The 21,052-nt window shown below is 42.5% G+C and overlaps 1 protein-coding gene across 2 annotated transcripts in view; it reads right to left on the minus strand.

Moving 5' to 3' along the window:
* The window catches only part of LOC144828906 (uncharacterized), a 181,173-nt gene that overhangs the window by 81,216 nt on the left and 78,905 nt on the right, over positions 1 to 21,052 (minus strand). For both annotated transcript variants that reach the window (XR_013610556.1, XM_078687514.1), the window contains exon 2: positions 6,916 to 7,060. Coding sequence is in view for 1 of the 2 variants with exons in the window: in XM_078687514.1 (XP_078543640.1) it covers positions 6,916 to 7,060 (145 nt within the window). In the remaining variant the exon portion in view is untranslated. The remainder of the gene's footprint in view (positions 1 to 6,915; positions 7,061 to 21,052) is intronic.

Here is a 21,052-nt window from a genome sequence, read left to right on the forward strand (position 1 = left end):
TAGAGATTAATATTTTTAAACTTCAAGAGAATTTAGATGAAATGGTGCAAACCGTAATATATAGTGATATAATTTCACCATATAATAAAGATGAATTAGTATTTTTTAGTGCAAACGCAGGAAAACCTGTTTAGCATGCATAAGAAAATCTTTAAAAATTGCCATAATCCCCTCATCACATACACTCAAACGACCAGGATTGTGTGATGGCCCCTTACCAGAATAAGGTAAATTTCATAAACCTCCCATCACCAGCCAATAAGTATGCTAACTCATAAGCAGGCCTTTTGACCCTGAGCGTAGTCTTACTCTTCTCCTATTCTTACTCTCTCCTTCTTTCTCCTTTACTATCCTTTCTTTTCAGGTAGTAGTTATAGTATTAGTATTAGTGTTGTAGTATCTTCTCTCTCTTGACTTTCCCCAGGCTGATAAGAGGATAGGGATATTTAACAGAACTATCTAAGTTAATGTTCACACATGTCTTTCTTTCTTCTTTAACACAGTCTAGTTGGATACAATTGGTCTACGAATCATCGCTCACTATGTAAATATATGTGACCTACTGTACACTAGTATGCAACTGTTAAGCCATTACGAGTTCCGGGCTATGTACTCTGTAACTGGTGGTCCCAAGGTGACATTAACTATATGCTTAGCTCACCATTTATTTATTTATTTATTTATTTATTTATATAGCTCGAACAAGATCCCAAGGGATAACTGAACACTTTACAATATGATGGGAGGAAGGAAAAAAACAATGTCTATAACAATATCCAAAAGAGGAAGGGAGAGAAAGAATATACAGTGCAAAAATACAACCAGGCGGGTAATACAATAAAACAGGTGTAGGAGGGCAGCAAGTGAAACACAATGTACAATAAGGGGGAACTGCATCAAAAGTGAGAGCAAAAAAAGCACAAAGTCAGCAGGTGCAATGTCAATGGGCCAGTGAGACTAACCCTACTAGGGTAAGAATTTGTTCATTAGGAATCTTTTGACTTCCACTTTGCAATATTTGTATCTCCGTCAGATCCGTTAGCCAATTTATTTAACCGACAGCTCTGTAATACTTGTAAAACTACTCATATATCTTTATCCAAGGTGCATTGATGGAATCCTGTACTTCTACTCTTCTATTCTGTTTCTTTTATTTATTTTGTGTATGAAAAACCAATAAAGCTTTTGAAATCTAAAAGTTGCCGTAAGGATTGAAAGTGGATTAATCTACAAAGAGAATTGTGTAACAGTTTGAGGGGTGGTTTTGGGGAGTTGACCCCCTTGTACACGCACCACACTAGGGGACTCCATCCCCCTCATTCCATAGTGCGAGGAAGCGCAGCCGCAGAGTGTTGCCCTTGAGGGAGCATGGCCATTCTGATGCACATTGGAAAGCGCTTCTGCAAGCCTGCTGCACAGGTCACAAGCTGGCCGCACCCAGGCAAAGCACGGGCCAAGGACAGGCCCATCTGCTGATTACCGAGGCCGGGGCCACCCTCTTTGGCTAATATTTTTCTGAGGCACTTGGTGAGACCATCTTTTTCACGCTCAACCTTCGTGACTAAATAGATGATTCTTCATTATCAGCATGGCCAAGCGTAAACATCCTCAAGACCCTGCAGGTAAAAGAACAAAGAATATGAGAAATATCTTAACGATGAAATAGTTAACGTTGAAGAAAGACTGGTGGCCACCAAAAGCGATTTACGAAATGCGATCACAGAAGCCATTGATGAGTCCCTAAACCTAATCAGTGGTTCGAATTCCATATTAGAAATCACTGCAAGACTCGGAAACACACCAAATACTATGTGTGTTAACAGAGTCCCTTGAGATAACAGAGTTATCACTTAGCAAGGAGTTCATATCCCCCCTGTCCAATAAAAGCAGACATCTCACGTAAGATACAGTTACAAAACCCAAAAAAACTCAGCAAGCGGATAAAGGCCCCCTGCCCTCTGACTAAGAACCAAGAATCACTGCCACCTAAAGGCCTGGAATTACTTTTAAAAAGGATCCACAGTAAACTCGATAATACAGAAAAGAAACTACTAGCAGAGACCAGGAAAATAAAAGTTTGTGTGACCACACTCGAATAGACTGTCACAAACTATGTACGACTGACCTTGCAGATATAACACCAATTGCCACCCAGAAGAGTGTTTAATCAGCCCAGTTTTCATGGATAAAGAATTATCAAGCCAGGGAAAGGGTATTGCGGGTTAACCTATACCCCAATACTATAACAATACCTAAGGAGGGCCCATCAGTTTTGTCACAAATGGCAACTTTAATTTGAGAAGGCAGGATCTGCCCTCCAAGAGGTTTGTACGTATATATGGCCACCGGATGCTGACAGGGATTCCCTACATCTACCACTCCATATATGATCATCTTGAAAGATAGCCCAAAATTAGACTCAGGTGCAGCAGAGTTATGGAAGGACTTACACAATAAAGTGGTAAATTTGCTGTCACATGGGATTTGTCCCCCTAATGCCAGGGCATAATTATGGTGAGACGGGTAGCATGGGTGAGTCGCACATGACAACAAGGACATGGAGATTTTATGGTAGTAAACTTTCATCGTCCACCCCTGGTTAAGCTCCTTCTCTCTGACCTCTACTACAGACAGCATAGTAGAGCGACCACGGGAGACAAAATCATGGCTGTACCTTTGGGTTTCTTCCATAAACCCAACATAGGCATCCCTTTTGAACATATCTATGGCCCAAGATACTCTGCAGTTGGTCATTCTAGGGATAACTTTTGGAGAAGAGCTAATTGATTTGATTTGCCTGAAATCTCGAAGACTGGAGCATAGGTTTACAGATCTAGCTTTTCTTTTGGCCAAGAGGATAGCCCTTAGTTGGAAGTCGAAACACTCTTCACTGGTGGGTACCTGGGAGGCGGACGTCTCTTGCTGGATTAGGGCGGAGGAACAGGCGTTGCTTAAAGAAGACAGGATCATTAAGCGTCGCAAATCGATATCAGAACCATACGCAGATATTGCACAGGCATCGGAAACACAACATACACCAGACCAAACACCCCATACTGAATTGACAGATTCTGAGGAATAGAGAGAAACAATTGTACATGCGTCTTTGCTCCCCTCCCCTCCCCCTCTGATACCCCCACCTTAAAATAGCATCACTTTGCAACTTATCATTGCTTACGCAAAAGGCAGACCCCTGGCAGTTTGTATTTAGTTGTTGTAGTATGTTTATTGTATGTTATTATAGATATACTTTTTTTTTAGTTCCGTTCTTTTTTCTTTTATTTATGTTTTTTGCTTTCCTTTTCTTTTAAATGGCCTATTTCATTCTTATTGCATTGAGTGAATGTTGCATAATAGAGCGAGACTGAATCCAATGGACATACACACAACTATGCCAGGCAATGATGTATATGGGCCTGATCACTCCCTTATTTTCGATAAGACTACAGCGAGAGGTTATATCAGTACAGCATTATATTTGGAACGGAAAGCTGTCCGGGGCAACACTAAGGGGTCCATTATGATGACGGGCGGACTTAGTCCGCCCGCCATCACATCGGGACTCGGGAACGCCCGCCTTAAGGGCGGGGGTCCCGATCAGGGCATTAGGATGCGCCCGCCACACAGGCGGGCGCATCCTGTATGGGTGCAATTGCGGCGGGCGGAGCAGAAATCTCCGCCCGCTGCCATGTGTAAAGTGCACGTTCTGCGTTTCAAAGTGCAACATGACAGGCACCGCGCGGTGCCTGCCATGTTGCACTTTGAAATGCGGGGGGGTACCATAGGTACCCCCCATGTGCAACCCCCCAAGCCACGGACTCCCAGGGGGCCCGCAACGGGCCCCTGCAGGGAGTCTCCGCATGCCTTTCCGTGGCGGCATTGCCGCCACGGAAATGCATTGGTGAAAGCCAATTGTAATATGGCGGGCGGTGTCTAACAGACACCGCCACCATGTTACAGGTTTTACGCCCCGGCCGCTAGGCGACCGGGGCGGACAACAGGCGGGCGGTGTTTCGCACCGCCACGGTCCCCTCCGCCATCCTAATATGGCGGAGGGGAATTGTGCTGAGGATGTCGGGCGGATTTCCTCCGCCAGGCTGGCGGTAGCCACCGCCACCCTGGCGGAGGAAATCCGCCCGTCATCATAATGGACCCCTAAATGTGGGCAACAGATCGGATGACTATTAAAGTCCCTTGTTCTCAATGTGGATGATTGTTTTAATTTGCTGAATAACAACTACATGCATAGAAAGGGTTACTCCTCTTGTGATGATACTATCACTATGTCGAATATATTCATGTAATGTATATAAATGCCAATAAAAAGATATTTTAAAAAAACAAATACATAAACACACGCCAACATTATTTTCTCTGAAACGCCAAATCCACACACACATTAACAGACATGAATTGCATTTAACAATCAACTGCACTGGAGTGTCAGGGGCCAGTTGGGCCTGTACATCAGCTCCATTTGTCCTGTCCACCACTTAGGCCCCAGCACCATAGCTGTTGAATAAAGCCCTATGTTGAATGACAGCAGTATTATTGTGACAATTTTTAAAAAGGGTGACCATTCCAACCCAAGCTGTTATAGGCCGATCTCCCTGATCGATAACACGCTGAAAATCTTGGGGAGGGTCCTGTACAATAAGATTAGGGTGTGGGCAGAGGAATGCCAGATTTCACATCCTTGTCCGCTGGGGTTCAGAAGTTGAGCAGTGCCTCAACCTCAACTTGATTATTGGTAAATACACCAAAGCCAAAAAATCACCCATATACCTAGCTTTTATGGATCTCACCTCGACCTTGGACCTTGTCGACAGGTCACAGCTTTGGACTATTCTTTTAAACTATGGCCTGGATGAGTCCCTTGTACAGTTTTAGCCTATTTACATAAAGACCTGCATGCCCGGGTGCGTATCGGTAGGGGTGGTGAGGTATCGAAAGATATTGAGGTTCGTAGAGGGGTCAGGCAGGGCTGTGTCCTGGCCCCTCTTCTTTTTATCCTTTATATTAATGATTTGAATAAGGCATTGGTAACACTCACCCATGATGTCCCTAGCATTAATGGCAACAAACTTCCCGCCCTACTGTATGCTGACGATGCGGTGTTAATGGGCCACACCCCAAAATCCCTTTGCATCTTGGTGCAGGGCTTTGTTGATTTCATGGCTAGTCTGGACCTATGCACCAATTAAAAAAAATCTTATTTAATGGCATGTGGCTCGAAGAGGTATTTTAAAACGTCAATTGTTTTAGATTCAGTCTGTTTAAAAAGCACTCACACTTTCTCATATTTAGGGTTGGTATTTGCTTCTAAAGGACTGTGGGCTGATCATGGGGCGTACAACAGTTGACAGTTTTCTAATTCTATTAATACAGTACTTGGTTTGGCCCAACATAGAAACTCGGAGGTCGTATCTGCCATCGTTAAGATCTTTAAACTTCAATGTATTCCAACTGCCACCTATGGTGCAGAAGTTTGAGGCTTTACCAATTGTGGCAGCATCCAGGGGGAAGAGAATAGATTTTTCCATAAAATCCGGGGTGCCCCTAGCTCTCTTTAGAGTGTGCTTGCCACAGTGAACTTAATTTGTCATACATTGAAGATTATATCAAGGCATGTCCCGAACTGTTCTGGCTCTCAGTATGGCAGAATCCTGCAGCAAAACTCACTAGGGAGATTATATCAGATTGCTTAAAATGTGAAAGGGGCATGGAAATACCTTGGCTAGCCGCTGTTCGCAAAAGCCTAATTAGTGTGAATTATGAACATTTATTTTTAAATCCTCCCGATTTTGGTATTATAACTAAGAAAAACCTTCAGAAGGGTTTATATGCATAATACAGAAAAGCTAGATATGACAAAGAGATTCAGAAATCCTCTGTTGCCAGATATATGCATATCGAGAACATTTCCCAGGCCCCATCTAGCTATCTTCTAAAACCCATCGGTCGTTGGGAAAGGGGTTTGCTTTTTCGGTTGAGGATTGACACAATGACATTTTTGCTTTGCTTTCTTGTGGGGTACAATTCTAACCTTGATTATTTGCCATGTCCCTGTAATAGCCAATATAGACAATCAATGCTGCATTATTTATTCTTCTTTAGTTACTATTTAAAATACACCAAAAGGTTTTTGATACCATTCTTTAAGGCTACATCTGTGATTGATTATAAGGCAGCTTGTGGGAAGGTTATTGCATTGGAAGATGAAGAGCTAACCTTTCGGGTCGGATCCTTTTTGAAAGTTGCAGTGCGCACTCTTAACTCAATGTGCACTCCTTGAAGTCTGTTATGTTTACTTTCGCTTTTTATAGTATTTTAACTTTGATGAATTATTGTCTTGCATCTGTACCTTTTAATGTGCATTATAGCATTGGAGGACCTTTTTTAATTGGAAACTTTTTAAAAAAAGTTTTTTATTTATTTGTGTTCCCTCTGTTATTGGGTCATTCTTATTGTAATATGTCGTCATTTGACTGTCCTTTTATGGATATATTCTTGTATCCGAATAAAGATTTTGAATCTGAATCTGAATCTGAATGACAGCTTTAAAAAAAAAAAGACAAGCGCTACACCTAACCACACACAATAACACATCCAAGTACATTTCACTGCACAGCTACAATTCTTGGAGTCAATATGTAAGCATACATGTTTGCTTAGAACATTAAAGAATGGCTTTCAATGTATGTGCGTTTAAAAGTGATATAAGCATGTGCGCACACATATGCTTCACAATTGCCCATTATATGCCCACCTAAAACATTTTTTTAAATCACTTCAGGAGGCACCATAATTTACTAAGAATTATTGTTTGGACAAACATTAATCAGATTACCACATGAATCATGAAGTTATGTGCAGCTGCAGTGTTTAACACCTGTCCTTCTCAATCTTTCTTACCTTCTGCAGAGTGTAGTGAGAGCATAAACGAGCCAGAGTCCATTCCAAATGTAGATGACCGACCAAATTGAAAAAGTCCAGCCTGCGGGAGTGATCTCTAGATAATATCTGCTCGACACATTAGCTGCACTTGATAGATACAAACCTGCAAATAACAATTCAAAGGGGGTCACCATTTCAGAGTGAACTTTAATGTAGCAAAGAGATATTGAAACTGACATTTCCCTGCTGTTTGCTATGACAGCCTCCACATCACTTTCCATGCTGAAAAAATCATAAATCTTATGAGGTATAATGATAAAATGCTTTAGCTGTGTGCATGAAATCAGACATTTGTCTGTCAAAGGTGAAGACATTATATATTGGTTTCAATCATGTCAAAAATAATGTACCATTGAAGTAAATAATGTTCTTAATAATGACCCCATGATTTGTGCAATGTTACAAAGGAAGGGCAATCCTGTTGGATGAAAATAGCGGTCGCCACAGTGTAGTTATATGTAATATTCCTTACTGTCGTTCTGACTATGCTAGCTCCTTTGCGGAACCAGAATGACAGTAAGGAGTCTAGAGTGTTGCTAAGTGTTCTATGACAGGGGAGGTTTGGCAGTTGGAGGTTGTTGTTGTACGCGGAGGCTGTGCATTGTTATGGGCAGCTCTGCATTACAAATATTAATGAAATAAATTCTGCAGTACCTCAACGTTTCAGTGTGGTCGCCTCTTCGAAATACCACATTATAGTTAGGTCAGAATTTTCATAGGAAGAGCGTTTTTTGTTTCGCTAATAACTTGGCCTAGCTTGCTGAATGTTTGAGAAACATTCCCCTAAAAAAAATCACTCATCTCCTTCCTGCAAGGGTTCGCGGGAGGTGGGGGGGGGGGGCTTGGTAAGTGTGTGTGGGGAGTGGCAAGAAAAATGGGCGGTCCCAGAATAAAATTTCCCTGTGCATTGCAATTGATCATAGCGCCTTGAGACCCTCACGGGTGAGTAGGGCACTTCACAAATCCCTGATTGATAGGGATTTTGGAACCGTGCTACATGGTGCTACAAAGAAAGCAGCTTAAATGAATTACACAAAATTTGGCAGAAAGCTAGATCTTTACACAGAAAGCACGATTTGTGTGATTTAGTGTAATTCCTTTCAGTCGTTTTTGAGGATTTAAGGTTAAACATGAGTAGAGATATGGACTGTTGGGCATAAATGTAAAAATATAAGCTCTCTGATTGACTGAGTGAGCTTTTTCAGAAAGAGTGTCCGCTTGGCTGAAGAGAAATGTAGGGACTTTGACCTCTGGCCTGAAAACATTTTTTAAAAGGACATACATGGGCAGGGTAGGGATACAGTGAACCCTAGGGGGTAAAATCTGGAATAACATCCATTTTGGTGTTCATTGGGAGTCCCAAAGGACTGCCCAATATTTATTTTTTTAAATCGGGAGTACTTATTTATCCCGGGGATCGGGTGCACTTTTTTCAATTTAAATTTTTTTAATTGGGTGAGGGGGGGCTTCGTGGCTTACCTCCCTGAATCAAATGTTGTCTGCGAAGATCCCATCTACAGGGCCCAATGCAAATTTCATATCTCTATGAAGCACATCTCCTCGCCGGGACAGCACAATAAATATTTTTTTAAATATTCCCTGCCTGTGCTTGTCAAGGTTAGGGGGACCATAGCGCTCCTGCCCATGGCAGGTTGAAAAAAGTAAGTGCTTCCTTCACCCTGTCGTGAGGGTATGCCAGACAAATCATTCTCACCTCAAACTCTGCTACCCACAGCCTTTGCCCTGTACAGCGGTATTTGTGGATGGGCCAGTCCCTTACCAAATCCTACTAGCACAGCCTTCATCATATACAGAGGTCACTCCCTAACTAAACCCTACCACACAGTCTGCACTATGTGTACAACTCACTCCCTCCAGACACATAAGCCCCGTTAGGTGGAAGGCCCCTAATGCACACAGTCAGCACTTTCTGTGCAGTTTTTCATGGAGAGCCTACTCCCTCCACATACTCAAGCTTTGTACATAGCCACCATCTTAGTACGTACAGTTAGATATGGTGGCAATATCTTAATGCTGACTACACAAAAAACCCATAGAAATTCACTGGAAAAAAACTAAGTTTGAAGTCAGGTTATAGTTATGTATGGTACTAATTCTTTTTAATTTAGGTGACAATATTAGTGATAATGTAACATTTTAAACCAAAATAACAATGAAATTCAACCAGTTATAGTTCAGCAGGCTAAATATAACTTCCACTCACTATGCAAAGCTTATGACCTTATTATATTTCATCACTCATGACATGTTCAATGATATATATATATATATTCACTGAAAAAACCATAGGTTATAGACCATATATAGTTAGGAATTAGCATTTACAAAACCTTGAAAATTCACTGAAAAAACCATAAGTTATAGACCATATATAGTTAGGAATTAGCATTTAAAAAACCTTATTTTACTCACACAAAACCATTGAAATTCCATATATAGTTAGTTGCACTAACTATATATCGCGCACCCGCAATCCACTGCTGATCATGTCACATATTACATCATTCATGACATGGTCAGTGACATCACTGATGACATCACTGATGACATCTCAAATGACATCACTGATGACATCACTGATGACAACATCCAGTGACTGTATGTTTCTGTAAAGTTAAAATATGTCTTACATATTGAAGAATGAGTGGATGTATAAGTGTCTGGATGAAGGATTTAGTAGGTGCGTGACTGACTGTATGAGTGAGTGATTAAATGTGTCTCACTGAATGCATGGGTTAGTGACTAAACTGTCTTAATTTGTGCATCATTATGTCTGTTGTGATGTAAACTGCTGCATGTGTTGATCATTAGCTATACGAGAGGCTATATGTGTTATTAATTGGTTGCCCAAGTATTTCTATGGGAGATTGAGTTTGTGTGGGGGTGGCTGGAAGGTGTGTGACTCTGTGCATAGATGTGTGAGCAGTTTATTCACTAGGTGTATGAGTTCAAGAGTGCATGTGGAAACAGCTACATGGGCAGTTGACTGTGTGCATGAGTGTATTGATGAGTGAATGGATATCTCAATGCTACATGTCATAGTAAGTACATATGTAAAACACAGTACATGTGAGAGTTGGCATATATAAATAACTGTGCATGAGAGCCACTGAATGAGTGAGTGGTTGTATCGATCATTGTGAACTTGTATCAGGGATTGTATAAGAGAGTAAATATGTGTTAGTATATGTTTCAATAAGTAAGGTGTGTATAACTGTATAGTTGAAGAAATGGAGGTGAGATTGTTTCTTTGCATGACTGACTGGGTGTGTGAGTAACTCCATGGATGAGTGGCAGTGTGTGAGTGTCTGTATACACTGAGTGTATCTAAGGTTATATTAGAGTCTGAAGAGGTTTATCGTATTAGCACAAGAATGATGTCAAATGAGACGTCATCAGTGATGTCATCAGTGATGTCATTTGAGTTGTCATCAGTGATGTCATCAGTGATGTCACTGACCATGTCATGAATGATGTAATATGTGACATGATCAGCAGTGGATTGCGGGTGCGGGATATATAGTTAGTGCAACTAACTATATATGGAATTTCAATGGTTTTGTGTGAGTAAAATAAGGTTTTTTAAATGCTAATTCCTAACTATATATGGTCTATAACCTATGGTTTTTTCAGTGAATTTTCAAGGTTTTGTAAATGCTAATTCCTAACTATATATGGTCTATAACCTATGGTTTTTTCAGTGAATTTCAATGGTTTTTTAATAGCAGATATCATAAGCTGTCGAATGTCAAGTACGTGGTAAGTAAAAACATTTTCGTGTTTATGCACACTGATCTGCTTTGAATGCTGCCCCCCACCCCTCATTTCTATTAGGAGTACTCTCTCTTTGCAGATAGTGAAGGGTAGTTAACGCAGGCCTTTGCCCCCGTTGTAATCCGTCGTGCCTGCTTCTCTCTCCATTTGATTGATTGTTCTCTTTGGTTCATTCTCTATTTACAAACAAGCACAGAGTCGCAATACTCTGTTTAGTCTTTGCAGATAGCGAAAAATCGTGTAAAAAAACAAAAGGAATCGAGCAAAATCAGTAGGCCACTAATGGGATCTCTTTTTGACCTCCCTAAAATAGAAACATTAGGAACAACCTGTTGATAATACCAATGTGCATGTACATAAGCGGCGTTCATTTGTGTTCACAGTACCCCTTGTTGATTGTTTGAATCGAGCATTGAATTGTTCGAAGTTGGTTCTCTTAAGAATCCTCTCTGCCTGCAAACGAGGAAGAATAGGAATATTCTCTCTCCCTTTGCAGATAGTGAAGGGTAGGTAACGCAAACCTTTAACACGTCATGCCTATTTCGTTCCTCATTGATTGATTGTTTCCCCAAACATTGACTGTTTGGGAATTGGTTCTTTTTGGAGGTATTCCCTGTTTGCAAATATACGTAGGAAAATCTTTGCAAATAGTGAAAGGGTACGTAATGCGGACCTTTCTCCCCCGTTGTAATCTGTCATGCCTATCTACTCCCCACTGATTGATGCACCTGTTTCACCCGGACCATTTACTAGAGATACGTCATCTGGCCCGACCAGAGAGCACCCCTAGTGAAAAGGACATATGCAATAATAACGAAGTGATCACTGTATCCTGTTAACAGAAACTTTAGCATGAAACAACCTGGAAAGAAAAGAATAGGAAAATGAAAATCAGTAGGCCACTGATGAACATGAACTTTTATTAAACAACGAACAAAGAAACGATAACATAACGTAATGATAAAACCTATTAATGTCCTAGAAACAAGAAAACGTTAGAAATATGCCAGTGGTGAGAGACCAGAAAAACAGTAAGAGAAACCAAATCACCCCTCGCTGTCCCACCGCCTGCCACGCCAAAAAAATCGATAGACTAGGGAAAATGCAAGTCACTAGAACATCCGCCCCCACTCTGGAAACTTCCAAGGTGGGGCAGGGTTGCGGCTACGCCCAGCCGGGAGCAGCCCATATAAGGCGGGTCCTGCTGCCACGCCTCGGCCAGGAGATCCTAACGTAGGGTGTAGCCGGAGGAGAGGCCGAGGCCAGCGGGACCCGGCCAGGGGATTGCCTTTACAATGCTGAAGAGTTGCAGGGGGGGGAATGTCTCCTCGACCCTCCCCTCTCTCTCCCAGTCCGGCCGCGGTGGCCCTTGAGAGTTTCAGGTAGTCCCGCCACATGCTCTTCCGGTCCGGCCACCAACGGTCGGGGGGCCGAGGCCGACGGGATCCGGCTGCAGCCGATAAACCAAGGAACCCGTTCATGGGGCCAGAGCCAGGGACATCCGGCCGACATCCACCGGAAGCCCGGCCCAAAGACGGACGGGACATTTTTTCTTTTCTCCTTCGTAATAGCAGCGGCAACACGCCAGGCACCACTTCTTTCTTCAAAAATGGCTTTGACAACACTGGGGGGGATGTCTTGCACATGCCTCCGACCCCCCCCCCCGTCCTCATCGCCACCGGCCATAACAAATGTCAAGCGGGGCGCCGTGGGGTGCACTGGGAGGGAGAGACGGTGCGAACAGGCCTCTCCCGCCTCCTCAGGTGAAGACTTCCCAGCTGCACCCTCAGCGCTCCAGGCGCCCCGAAAAGGGTTCGTCCACTGTGGCGATGCTGCAACGTCTCGCCCGGCAGGGTGGAGCCCGTCCGCTCATGTGACCCCGCGATCGCCGGTAGCTGCCGAACTCTCAAAATGGCGATCGACCTGGCAAGAGCGGGCCCAGCATGAAGAAATGGCCCGGTCACTGGTTGACTCCACCACCGTAGTCCTCCACGACCTTGAAGATTCTAGAGGAGCCGCGGGAGTCTCCGACCCCCGATGGGGAATGACTGCCATGATCGCCCGTGGAGTGACGAAACTGTATCCGCGGGACGTCGGCGCTCCCATGCTGGCGCCAGCCTCACTTTGAATTACTAGAATCCTGCAGACCTCAGTTCCGGTGAAAGCACAGTGTGACCCGGTAGGAAAAATTGTTGCACCCCCTCCCCTTTTTGAGTGATAGTTCAAACCACCGATCCTTTCCTTTGCCCTTTTAACGGAACTTTGGACTGCCTCCCCCTCTTTTACATTTTCTAGAGAAAACAAAACATTAACCACTACATTACCATAGCAGTTGACACCAGAACTGTTTTCAAATTGAAAACCAACAACATCTTCAACAGAATCCTTTTTGTTTCTGCTGTGACCCTGCTACAGCACAGGCATTGTCCCCAGCAGTAATTCTGCAATGCCGGTAAGAATAGCTGTGGTGCCTACTGGACTCACTCACCCCCGCGGCGCCGCACGCCGTTATTTGCTGGGCGGCAACTTACTAGACATCACTTTCGTGCCATCTAGATTTCAGCGCGTTCTGCTGCCTTGGAACTATTCGCACAACAGACTGCTACTGACGACCCACCCCCAGGCAACATCTTCTGAATTTTCATAATTTGAAAGAACTAGTAACATGTCCTCATCAGGAATTCAAAAGAAATTGCCACGGTCTCTTCGTTGTTTAAATGTTTTTACTGTTTTTGTTTTGTTGTATATATTTATATGTTATTAAAGTTTTATATTCCTACTACTTTGTTGGAGTGCTATATATTTTTAATGTTACACATAATTGTAAAAACTTTGATGTACAAAGAGTCATTCCTAGAATCTTCCGCTTCAGGCTCGGTCCCCTCCCCAATCACAATACAGGATGGTTTTCAGATAGTAGGAACACGTGTGGTGTGACGGATCTCATCGGGTGTGGGCCTTGATCTACTATAACTCCTTTGAAGAGGGGTGATTCTTTACAGCTGGAGCCATAAACTACATCTGCAGGGCTAGCTGATAGCCTGGACAATCGGACACAGAGGAAGAGGAGTGTCAGAGGGTGCGGTAGTGAATAGGGCGAAAGGGAGGTGTCGGGCGGGCACAGAGTGTGATTCTCAGGGAAGAGCAGCGCAGATGGGGGGAGGTTTATTGCCCATGCATAAGACAGAGAGCGGGGGTGACCAGTGCCTGGGGAAGATGCTTGCGAGGGTGCGAAGCCATGCTACGAATCGACAGCGTGCAGAGAGTGGGTCTGGTCAAGGCATCTAAAATGGCTGCCGTGCACGACAAAAGTGTGGCATTTCAAAAAAGGCAAGATGGCGCAAACAATGTTTTTCAACACTTCCTCATTTCCTTCGAATCGAACGTTAACAGACGTTGGTGCATATTACCAAAGTTAAGCGATATTTATCGCTAACGATGCTTACCAACGAATTTTTTACCGCTAAGCATCGTCAGAAATTATCGAAGATAAACCTTGCTATTATCAAGGTTTATCGCAAATGCGATAAAAAACGGCCGCAATGCATGAATATCGCTAAAAAGTCAGCGATATTCATGCATTACCGAGCTAATGCTCTTAGCCATGTTATCCACCTCCCATTGGATAACATGGCTAAGAACTGCTCAGGGCAGGTGTTACTTTTTGGAGATATTCGCGCTTAGCGCGAATATCTCCAAAAGTTGGTAATAGGAGATATATATCTTGCATGTTGTAATGCAAATTATTGTGGTATATGGAACTCATACCATAATCTCTCAGGAAAGCAGAAACTGATCCTTTTGGGACCGCCTGAGAAGGCCTAGGGGGTGAGGGGTACTCTACTTTGCCCCCTTTTCACGTTCCGAACTATTTTATTTTACTCTCTTCTGTAATTACACAAAATAGCAGCGATAAGATGCATCAGAGACACACAGTGAGAGAAAGGAGGCCGGAGATGAAGAAGAGATGTCAAATACACATTGGAGATAATATAGTGGGAGAAGGGAAGTAAATATGAGTAAACTTACCATGTAACATAAAAATGTTGCACTTTATACTATAAGTCTCATTTTATACTACAATCACTTCGCTACAACCTCATAAATTAAAAATAAAAATGAATAATGTCTCAAACAATTTTTGATTTCTAAATATAAATTTATTCTTCAGAATTTTCTAAATTTGAAAGAACTAGTAACATGTCCTCATCAGCAATTTCCTCTTCAATCATCTCATCTGGAATCTCCTCATTAAAAGTCTGCAATGATGATTCTTGTAACTCTATGGTCTCCAAACATTCGATAAATTCGCCATCAACAGATTGATCAAAAAAATCATTCAAGTCATCTCCTCCTTGTGACAATATTTCATTATTGGTGCTGTCAATTTCAATCAATGTAGTGGAATCATTCAAGTCATCTCCTCCTTGTGACAATATTTCATTATTGGTGCTGTCAATTTCAATCAATGTAGTGGAATCATTCAAGTCATCTCCTCGTGACAATATTTCATTATTGGTGCTCTCAATTTCAATCAATGTAGTGGAATCATTCAAGTCATCTCCTCCTTGTGACAATATTTCATTATTGGTGCTGTCAATTTCAATCAATCTAATGAAATCATACAAGTCATCTCCTCCTTGTGACAATATTTCATTATTGGTGCTCTCAATTTCAATCAATGTAGTGGACAATGCAAAAGAAATTGCCACGGTCTCTTCATTGTGAGCCATTTTATTTTGAAATTGCTTGCTGTAAATTGCAGAAAAAAATAATCACTTTCATTTATCGTTTTTAGTAATACATAATATAAAACTAACTTTATCAAGTATTTAGTATAACAGAAGGACTGCAAATAAATAACAGAAAACATTTTTCAAATTATCTTCAAGTGTACAACATAGTTCCCCTTACAAATTAACAACTCACCTTTTTAAAAGTAGGAGAAGTGTTAGTACTGTGTAAATCAAACACCAGAAATTCACCACCAAAAATTCCTCACAAATGTACCTCAGACAGTAGTATCACAAAATGGCTGTGGTTTCCTCTCATTTGAGATATATACATAACCAATTAACTTTCATCACACACAAATACAAAACCAAAGTAACATTTTAATTGGTTCTAAATTTCAACACTTTCAAATGTGTTTTCCCCATGCAATTTTCCATAGGACATTTACATACGTCTACAGCCTGAATGGCTGAACGGAATTACACCAAACTTGGCAAAATGGTACATCAAACCTAAGAGGTCAGGAAGGATCTACTATGCCCCCTTATGGTCATTTGCCCCTTCGCTTTGGCCCCCTCTTGTCTCTCGATCCTACCGAGAGACAAGATGGCGGCCGCTACGGACTGTTTGTAATGTTGACAGACGCCGGAGAACCAATCAGCTTCGCAAAGCTCCGTAACTCGAAAAGTACGCGAAGCGGAGCGCTGTTACAGATATATATCTTTTTTTGAACGTTAATTTCTCAAAATCCACTGGAGCACATATATTGAGACCTAGCAAAGGCACATCGGGCTACCAGTCCCTAATATTTTGCCAAGTTTCGTGCAAATCCATTCAGCCGTTCGATTATTGACATTTAGATACGTCTACAGCCTGAATGGCTGAACGGAATTACACCAAACTTGGCAAAATGGTACATCAAACCTAAGAGGTCAGGGAGGATCTACTATGCCCCCTTATGGTCATTTGCCCCTTCGCTTTGGCCTCCTCTTGTCTCTCGATCCTACCGAGAGACAAGATGGCGGCCGCTACGGACTGTTTGGAATGTTTACAGACGCCGGAGAACCAATCAGCTTCGCTTCACAAAGCTCCGTTGCGCGAAAAGTACGCGAACTGGAGCGCTGCCCGGTCCGCTGTTACAGATATATATCTTTTTTTAAACGTTAATTTCTCAAAATCCACTGGAGCACATATATTGAGACCTACAAAAGGCACATCGGGCTACCAGTCCCTACAATTTTGCCAAGTTTCGTGCAAATCCATTCAGCCGTTCGGGCTAAAAGTGAGGCCAACCGCCCTATGGAAAACTCAATGTTAAAAACACGTTTTGGGACCCCCCTTTTTTCTCGACCCCCCCTGGACGAACCCCCCCCAATTTTCAGAGGCTGCTCAGAAACAAAATGTGCCATTTTCCTGAAAATTTCAGCCAATTCCGTCCACAAACGCCAAAGTTATTAGACATAGAATTTTCAAAAATCCCATAGAGAAAAAATCCTAACTATATATACCTATAAAATCCACTGGAGCACATATATTGAGACCTAGCAAAGGCACATCGGGCTACCAGTCCCTAATATTTTGCCAAGTTTCGTGCAAATCCATTCAGCCGTTCGATTATTGACATTTAGATACGTCTACAGCCTGAATGGCTGAACGGAATTACACCAAACTTGGCAAAATGGTACATCAAACCTAAGAGGTCAGGGAGGATCTACTATGCCCCCTTATGGTCATTTGCCCCTTCGCTTTGGCCTCCTCTTGTCTCTCGATCCTACCGAGAGACAAGATGGCGGCCGCTACGGACTGTTTGGAATGTTTACAGACGCCGGAGAACCAATCAGCTTCGCTTCACAAAGCTCCGTTGCGCGAAAAGTACGCGAACTGGAGCGCTGCCCGGTCCGCTGTTACAGATATATATCTTTTTTTAAACGTTAATTTCTCAAAATCCACTGGAGCACATATATTGAGACCTACAAAAGGCACATCGGGCTACCAGTCCCTACAATTTTGCCAAGTTTCGTGCAAATCCATTCAGCCGTTCGGGCTAAAAGTGAGGCCAACCGCCCTATGGAAAACTCAATGTTAAAAACACGTTTTGGGACCCCCCTTTTTTCTCGACCCCCCCTGGACGAACCCCCCCCAATTTTCAGGGGCTGCTCAGAAACAAAATGTGCCATTTTCCTGAAAATTTCAGCCAATTCCGTCCACAAACGCCAAAGTTATTAGACATAGAATTTTTAAAAATCCCATAGAGAAAAAATCCTAACTATATATACCTACTGGCGACCGCCAGTAGGTAATATATATATATATATATGAAATATGGTTACAGAGACATTATAATTGTATCCACACAAAACCATATACATTTGGCAGTTAAAGTTATACTTATGTTAAGAAACTATAACTCGCGCCCTAAAGTTACTTAAGGGCACAAGTTAAAGTGTCTTCAGATAAGTAGCTGTAAGTATATCTATAAATGCAGAATGTATATGGTTTTGAGTGGGTAAAACGTGACCCTATTTCCAAAGTCCCGGTATCCTTTGATTTTTTTTAAAGTTAATTTCTATGTTTTTTTAAACATAAAGTAATATGTAATCACTGTGTATTAATACAACCACTGCCACGCACAGGGGTTGGCTGCAGAGCACCCAAAAGCATGATGTGCACGGAGTTTGCCAATGCGGGGTATGGTATGTGAGTTTTGTTTGTCCATTGGGCTTCGGATATGCAGAACCCTCAGAGGAACCCGCAGATCCCCTTGGGTACCCGTGGATCCTCAATTCAGGCCCCCAAAAAAATGTGGGGGGAATGCTCGACCATGAGGGGTCTCTTAGGGACCACTCCATGTGTCCTATGAGGTCAGGATACCAGTATCTTGATCCCTTATATGTTTTGACACTTTATTTTTTCCCTCCCCAGACCAAACAAACCAAATGGTGACAGCAACTTACCTTACAGGTTGCACCCAACCCATCAGGGCCTGATTTTCCCCTGGATCTGTGAATCCCTCACGTGTAGATCCAAGATGGATCCACATCCTCTGATATGTTATGTTATGTTATTTTATTTTGTAGGGCACAAGAGCTACCCAAAAAAGGTTTGCCGGAACTGGTCAGAAAGAACAAAAAGGACAAGGAAATTTTTGGTTAAAAAAACAAGTTTTTAAGGATCTACGACAGTTAATGTAGATCGTCTACGACAGTTAATGTAGATCGTTTCATTGCGGAGTGGCACGGGTAGGGAATTCCATAAGGAGGGGCCCAAAACAAGCAAAAGATCGACCGCCCATGCGCGACAATCTAATTCTTGGAACAGAAAATTTCACCAGAGTGGCCGAACGGAGGGGGCATGGAGGCAAGTAAGGGTGAACCAGGGCCTGCAGGCATTGGGGAGCCATTCCAGCTTTGATTTTAGCTCAGGGCTTGGAACTTAATTCGGTTCTCTACCCTGAGCCACTGAAGGTCCCGCAGCGAGCTAGAGAACTCCACAGAATGAAACTTTCCCACTTCCCGCGTTTGAGTTTGAAAGTTAAGTTAAAAATAGCAGTAATTTCAATTTTAAAAGATAGCAGCAATGTAAGTTGAAAAAAATTCAGGCTATTCAAATCAAACAATCAGTAACCAACACTCCCCCCCCCCGACAGCGCACCCGCGCAGCTGTGAGCAAGAAGTAGCTGGGGGCACAAAAAGCTCCTCCCAGGTAAGTCTCTGATTGGCGAAGCTGGACCAATCAGTGCGCGGCTCCACAAGACGAAACTTTCCCACTTCCCGCGTTCGAGTTTGAAAGTCAAGTTAAAAGTAGCTGCAATTTCAATTATAAAAGATAGCAGTAATGCAAGTTTTTAAAACATCAGGTTATTCAAATCAAACAGCCAGTAATCAACACTTTCTTCCTTCCGACAGCACAACTGTGCTGCTGCGAGCAAGAAGTAGCTGGGGGCAGAAAAGGCTCCTCCCAGGTACGCCTCTGATTGGCTAAGCTGGAACCATTAGAGTGCTGCTCCACAAAACGAAACTTTCCCACTTCCCGCGTTCAGGTTTGAAAGTCAAGTTAAAACTAGCAGCAATTTCAATTTTAAAATATAGCAGCAATGTAAGTTTAAAGAAAAATCAGGCTATTCAAATCAAACAGTCAGTAACCAACACTTTCTTCACCCCGACAGCGCGACTGCGCTGCTGCGAGCAATAAGTAGCTCAGGGCACAACAGGTTCTTCCCAAGTATGCCTCTGACTGGCTTTGCCTGACCAACAGAGCACCGTTACAAGTTTCTAGTTCCCAACTAAGGAAATGCTAGAAATATCTTCACTTTTTGTAACTGATTGGTTTGAGGACCACTGTTTTTCTATATATCGGACCAACAGAGCGCGCTCCACAGAACAAAACGTTCCCACTTCCCGTGTTCGAATTTGAAAGTCTAGTTAAAAATTAAAGCGATTTTAAAAGATAGCAACAATGTAAGTTTTTTGAAAATCAGGCTATTCAAATCAAGCAGTCAGTAACCAACACTTTCTTTCCCCCGACAGTGCGACTGTGCTGCTGTGAGCAGGAAGTAGCTGGGGGCACAACAGGCTCCTTCCAGGTATGCCACTGATTGGCTAAGCTGGACCAATCAGAGCGCGGCTCCAAAAAACAAAACTTTCCCACTTCCAGTGTTCGGGTTTGAATGTCAAGTTAAAACTAGCAGCAATTTCAATTTTAAAAGATAACAGCAATGTAAGTTAAAAAAAATCATGCTATTCAAATCAAACAGTCAGTAACCAACACTTTCTTTCCATCCGACCATATCTTAAATTCCTATCTTTAATAAGTCCCAAAGTATTGAACAGATTTGCACCAAATCTAGCTTTCTGCCAAATTTGGTGTTATTCTATCAAGCGGTTCAGGTCTGTAGCCATGTCTAAAAACTGCAAAACAAACATAGACATTGCATGGGGAAAAAGTGTTTTGGACACCTCCTTTTTTTCGTCCCCGCTTCACTGATCACCACAACGCTATCCATTCAAGGATAGCCAAATAGGGCACTATTCTTGAAAAAGTTTTTAAAGATTTGTCAAATGGCACGAAAGTTATTCGCGAAACAAAAAAACGCTTTGTCTACGGGAAAAGTTGATCGTAACTATAACTACCTACTGAAGACTAACAGTAGAAAAAAATGTATATATATATATATATATATTTATATTCCTTCGACCTCCGTTTCCAAACTCCCCTTCTCCTCGGGAAAACCGAATGTGAACTCCACTACTGGTGCAACAAAATGATTTATTTCACCCTTACACCGCCTTGACGCGTTTCGGCCTCAACAGGCCTTGATCACATGGCGTATTGAGATATATATATATATATATATATATATATTACCTACTGGCGGTCGCCAGTAGGTAGTTATAGTTAGGATCGATTTCCATAGGGAAATCGCAACATTCTATTTGGAATAACTTTGGCGCCGGTTGAGGAATCAGCCTGAATTTTTCAGCAACTTTGCCTCGCGGCTCTCCGCTCCTTCCCTGAAAGTATGGGGGGGATTCGTCAAGCGGGGGCTGAGATAAAGGGGGGTCCCAAA

The sequence above is a fragment of the Lissotriton helveticus genome, chromosome 4_1 (genome assembly GCF_964261635.1).
Source record: "Lissotriton helveticus chromosome 4_1, aLisHel1.1, whole genome shotgun sequence".
Classification (NCBI taxonomy): domain Eukaryota; kingdom Metazoa; phylum Chordata; class Amphibia; order Caudata; family Salamandridae; genus Lissotriton; species Lissotriton helveticus.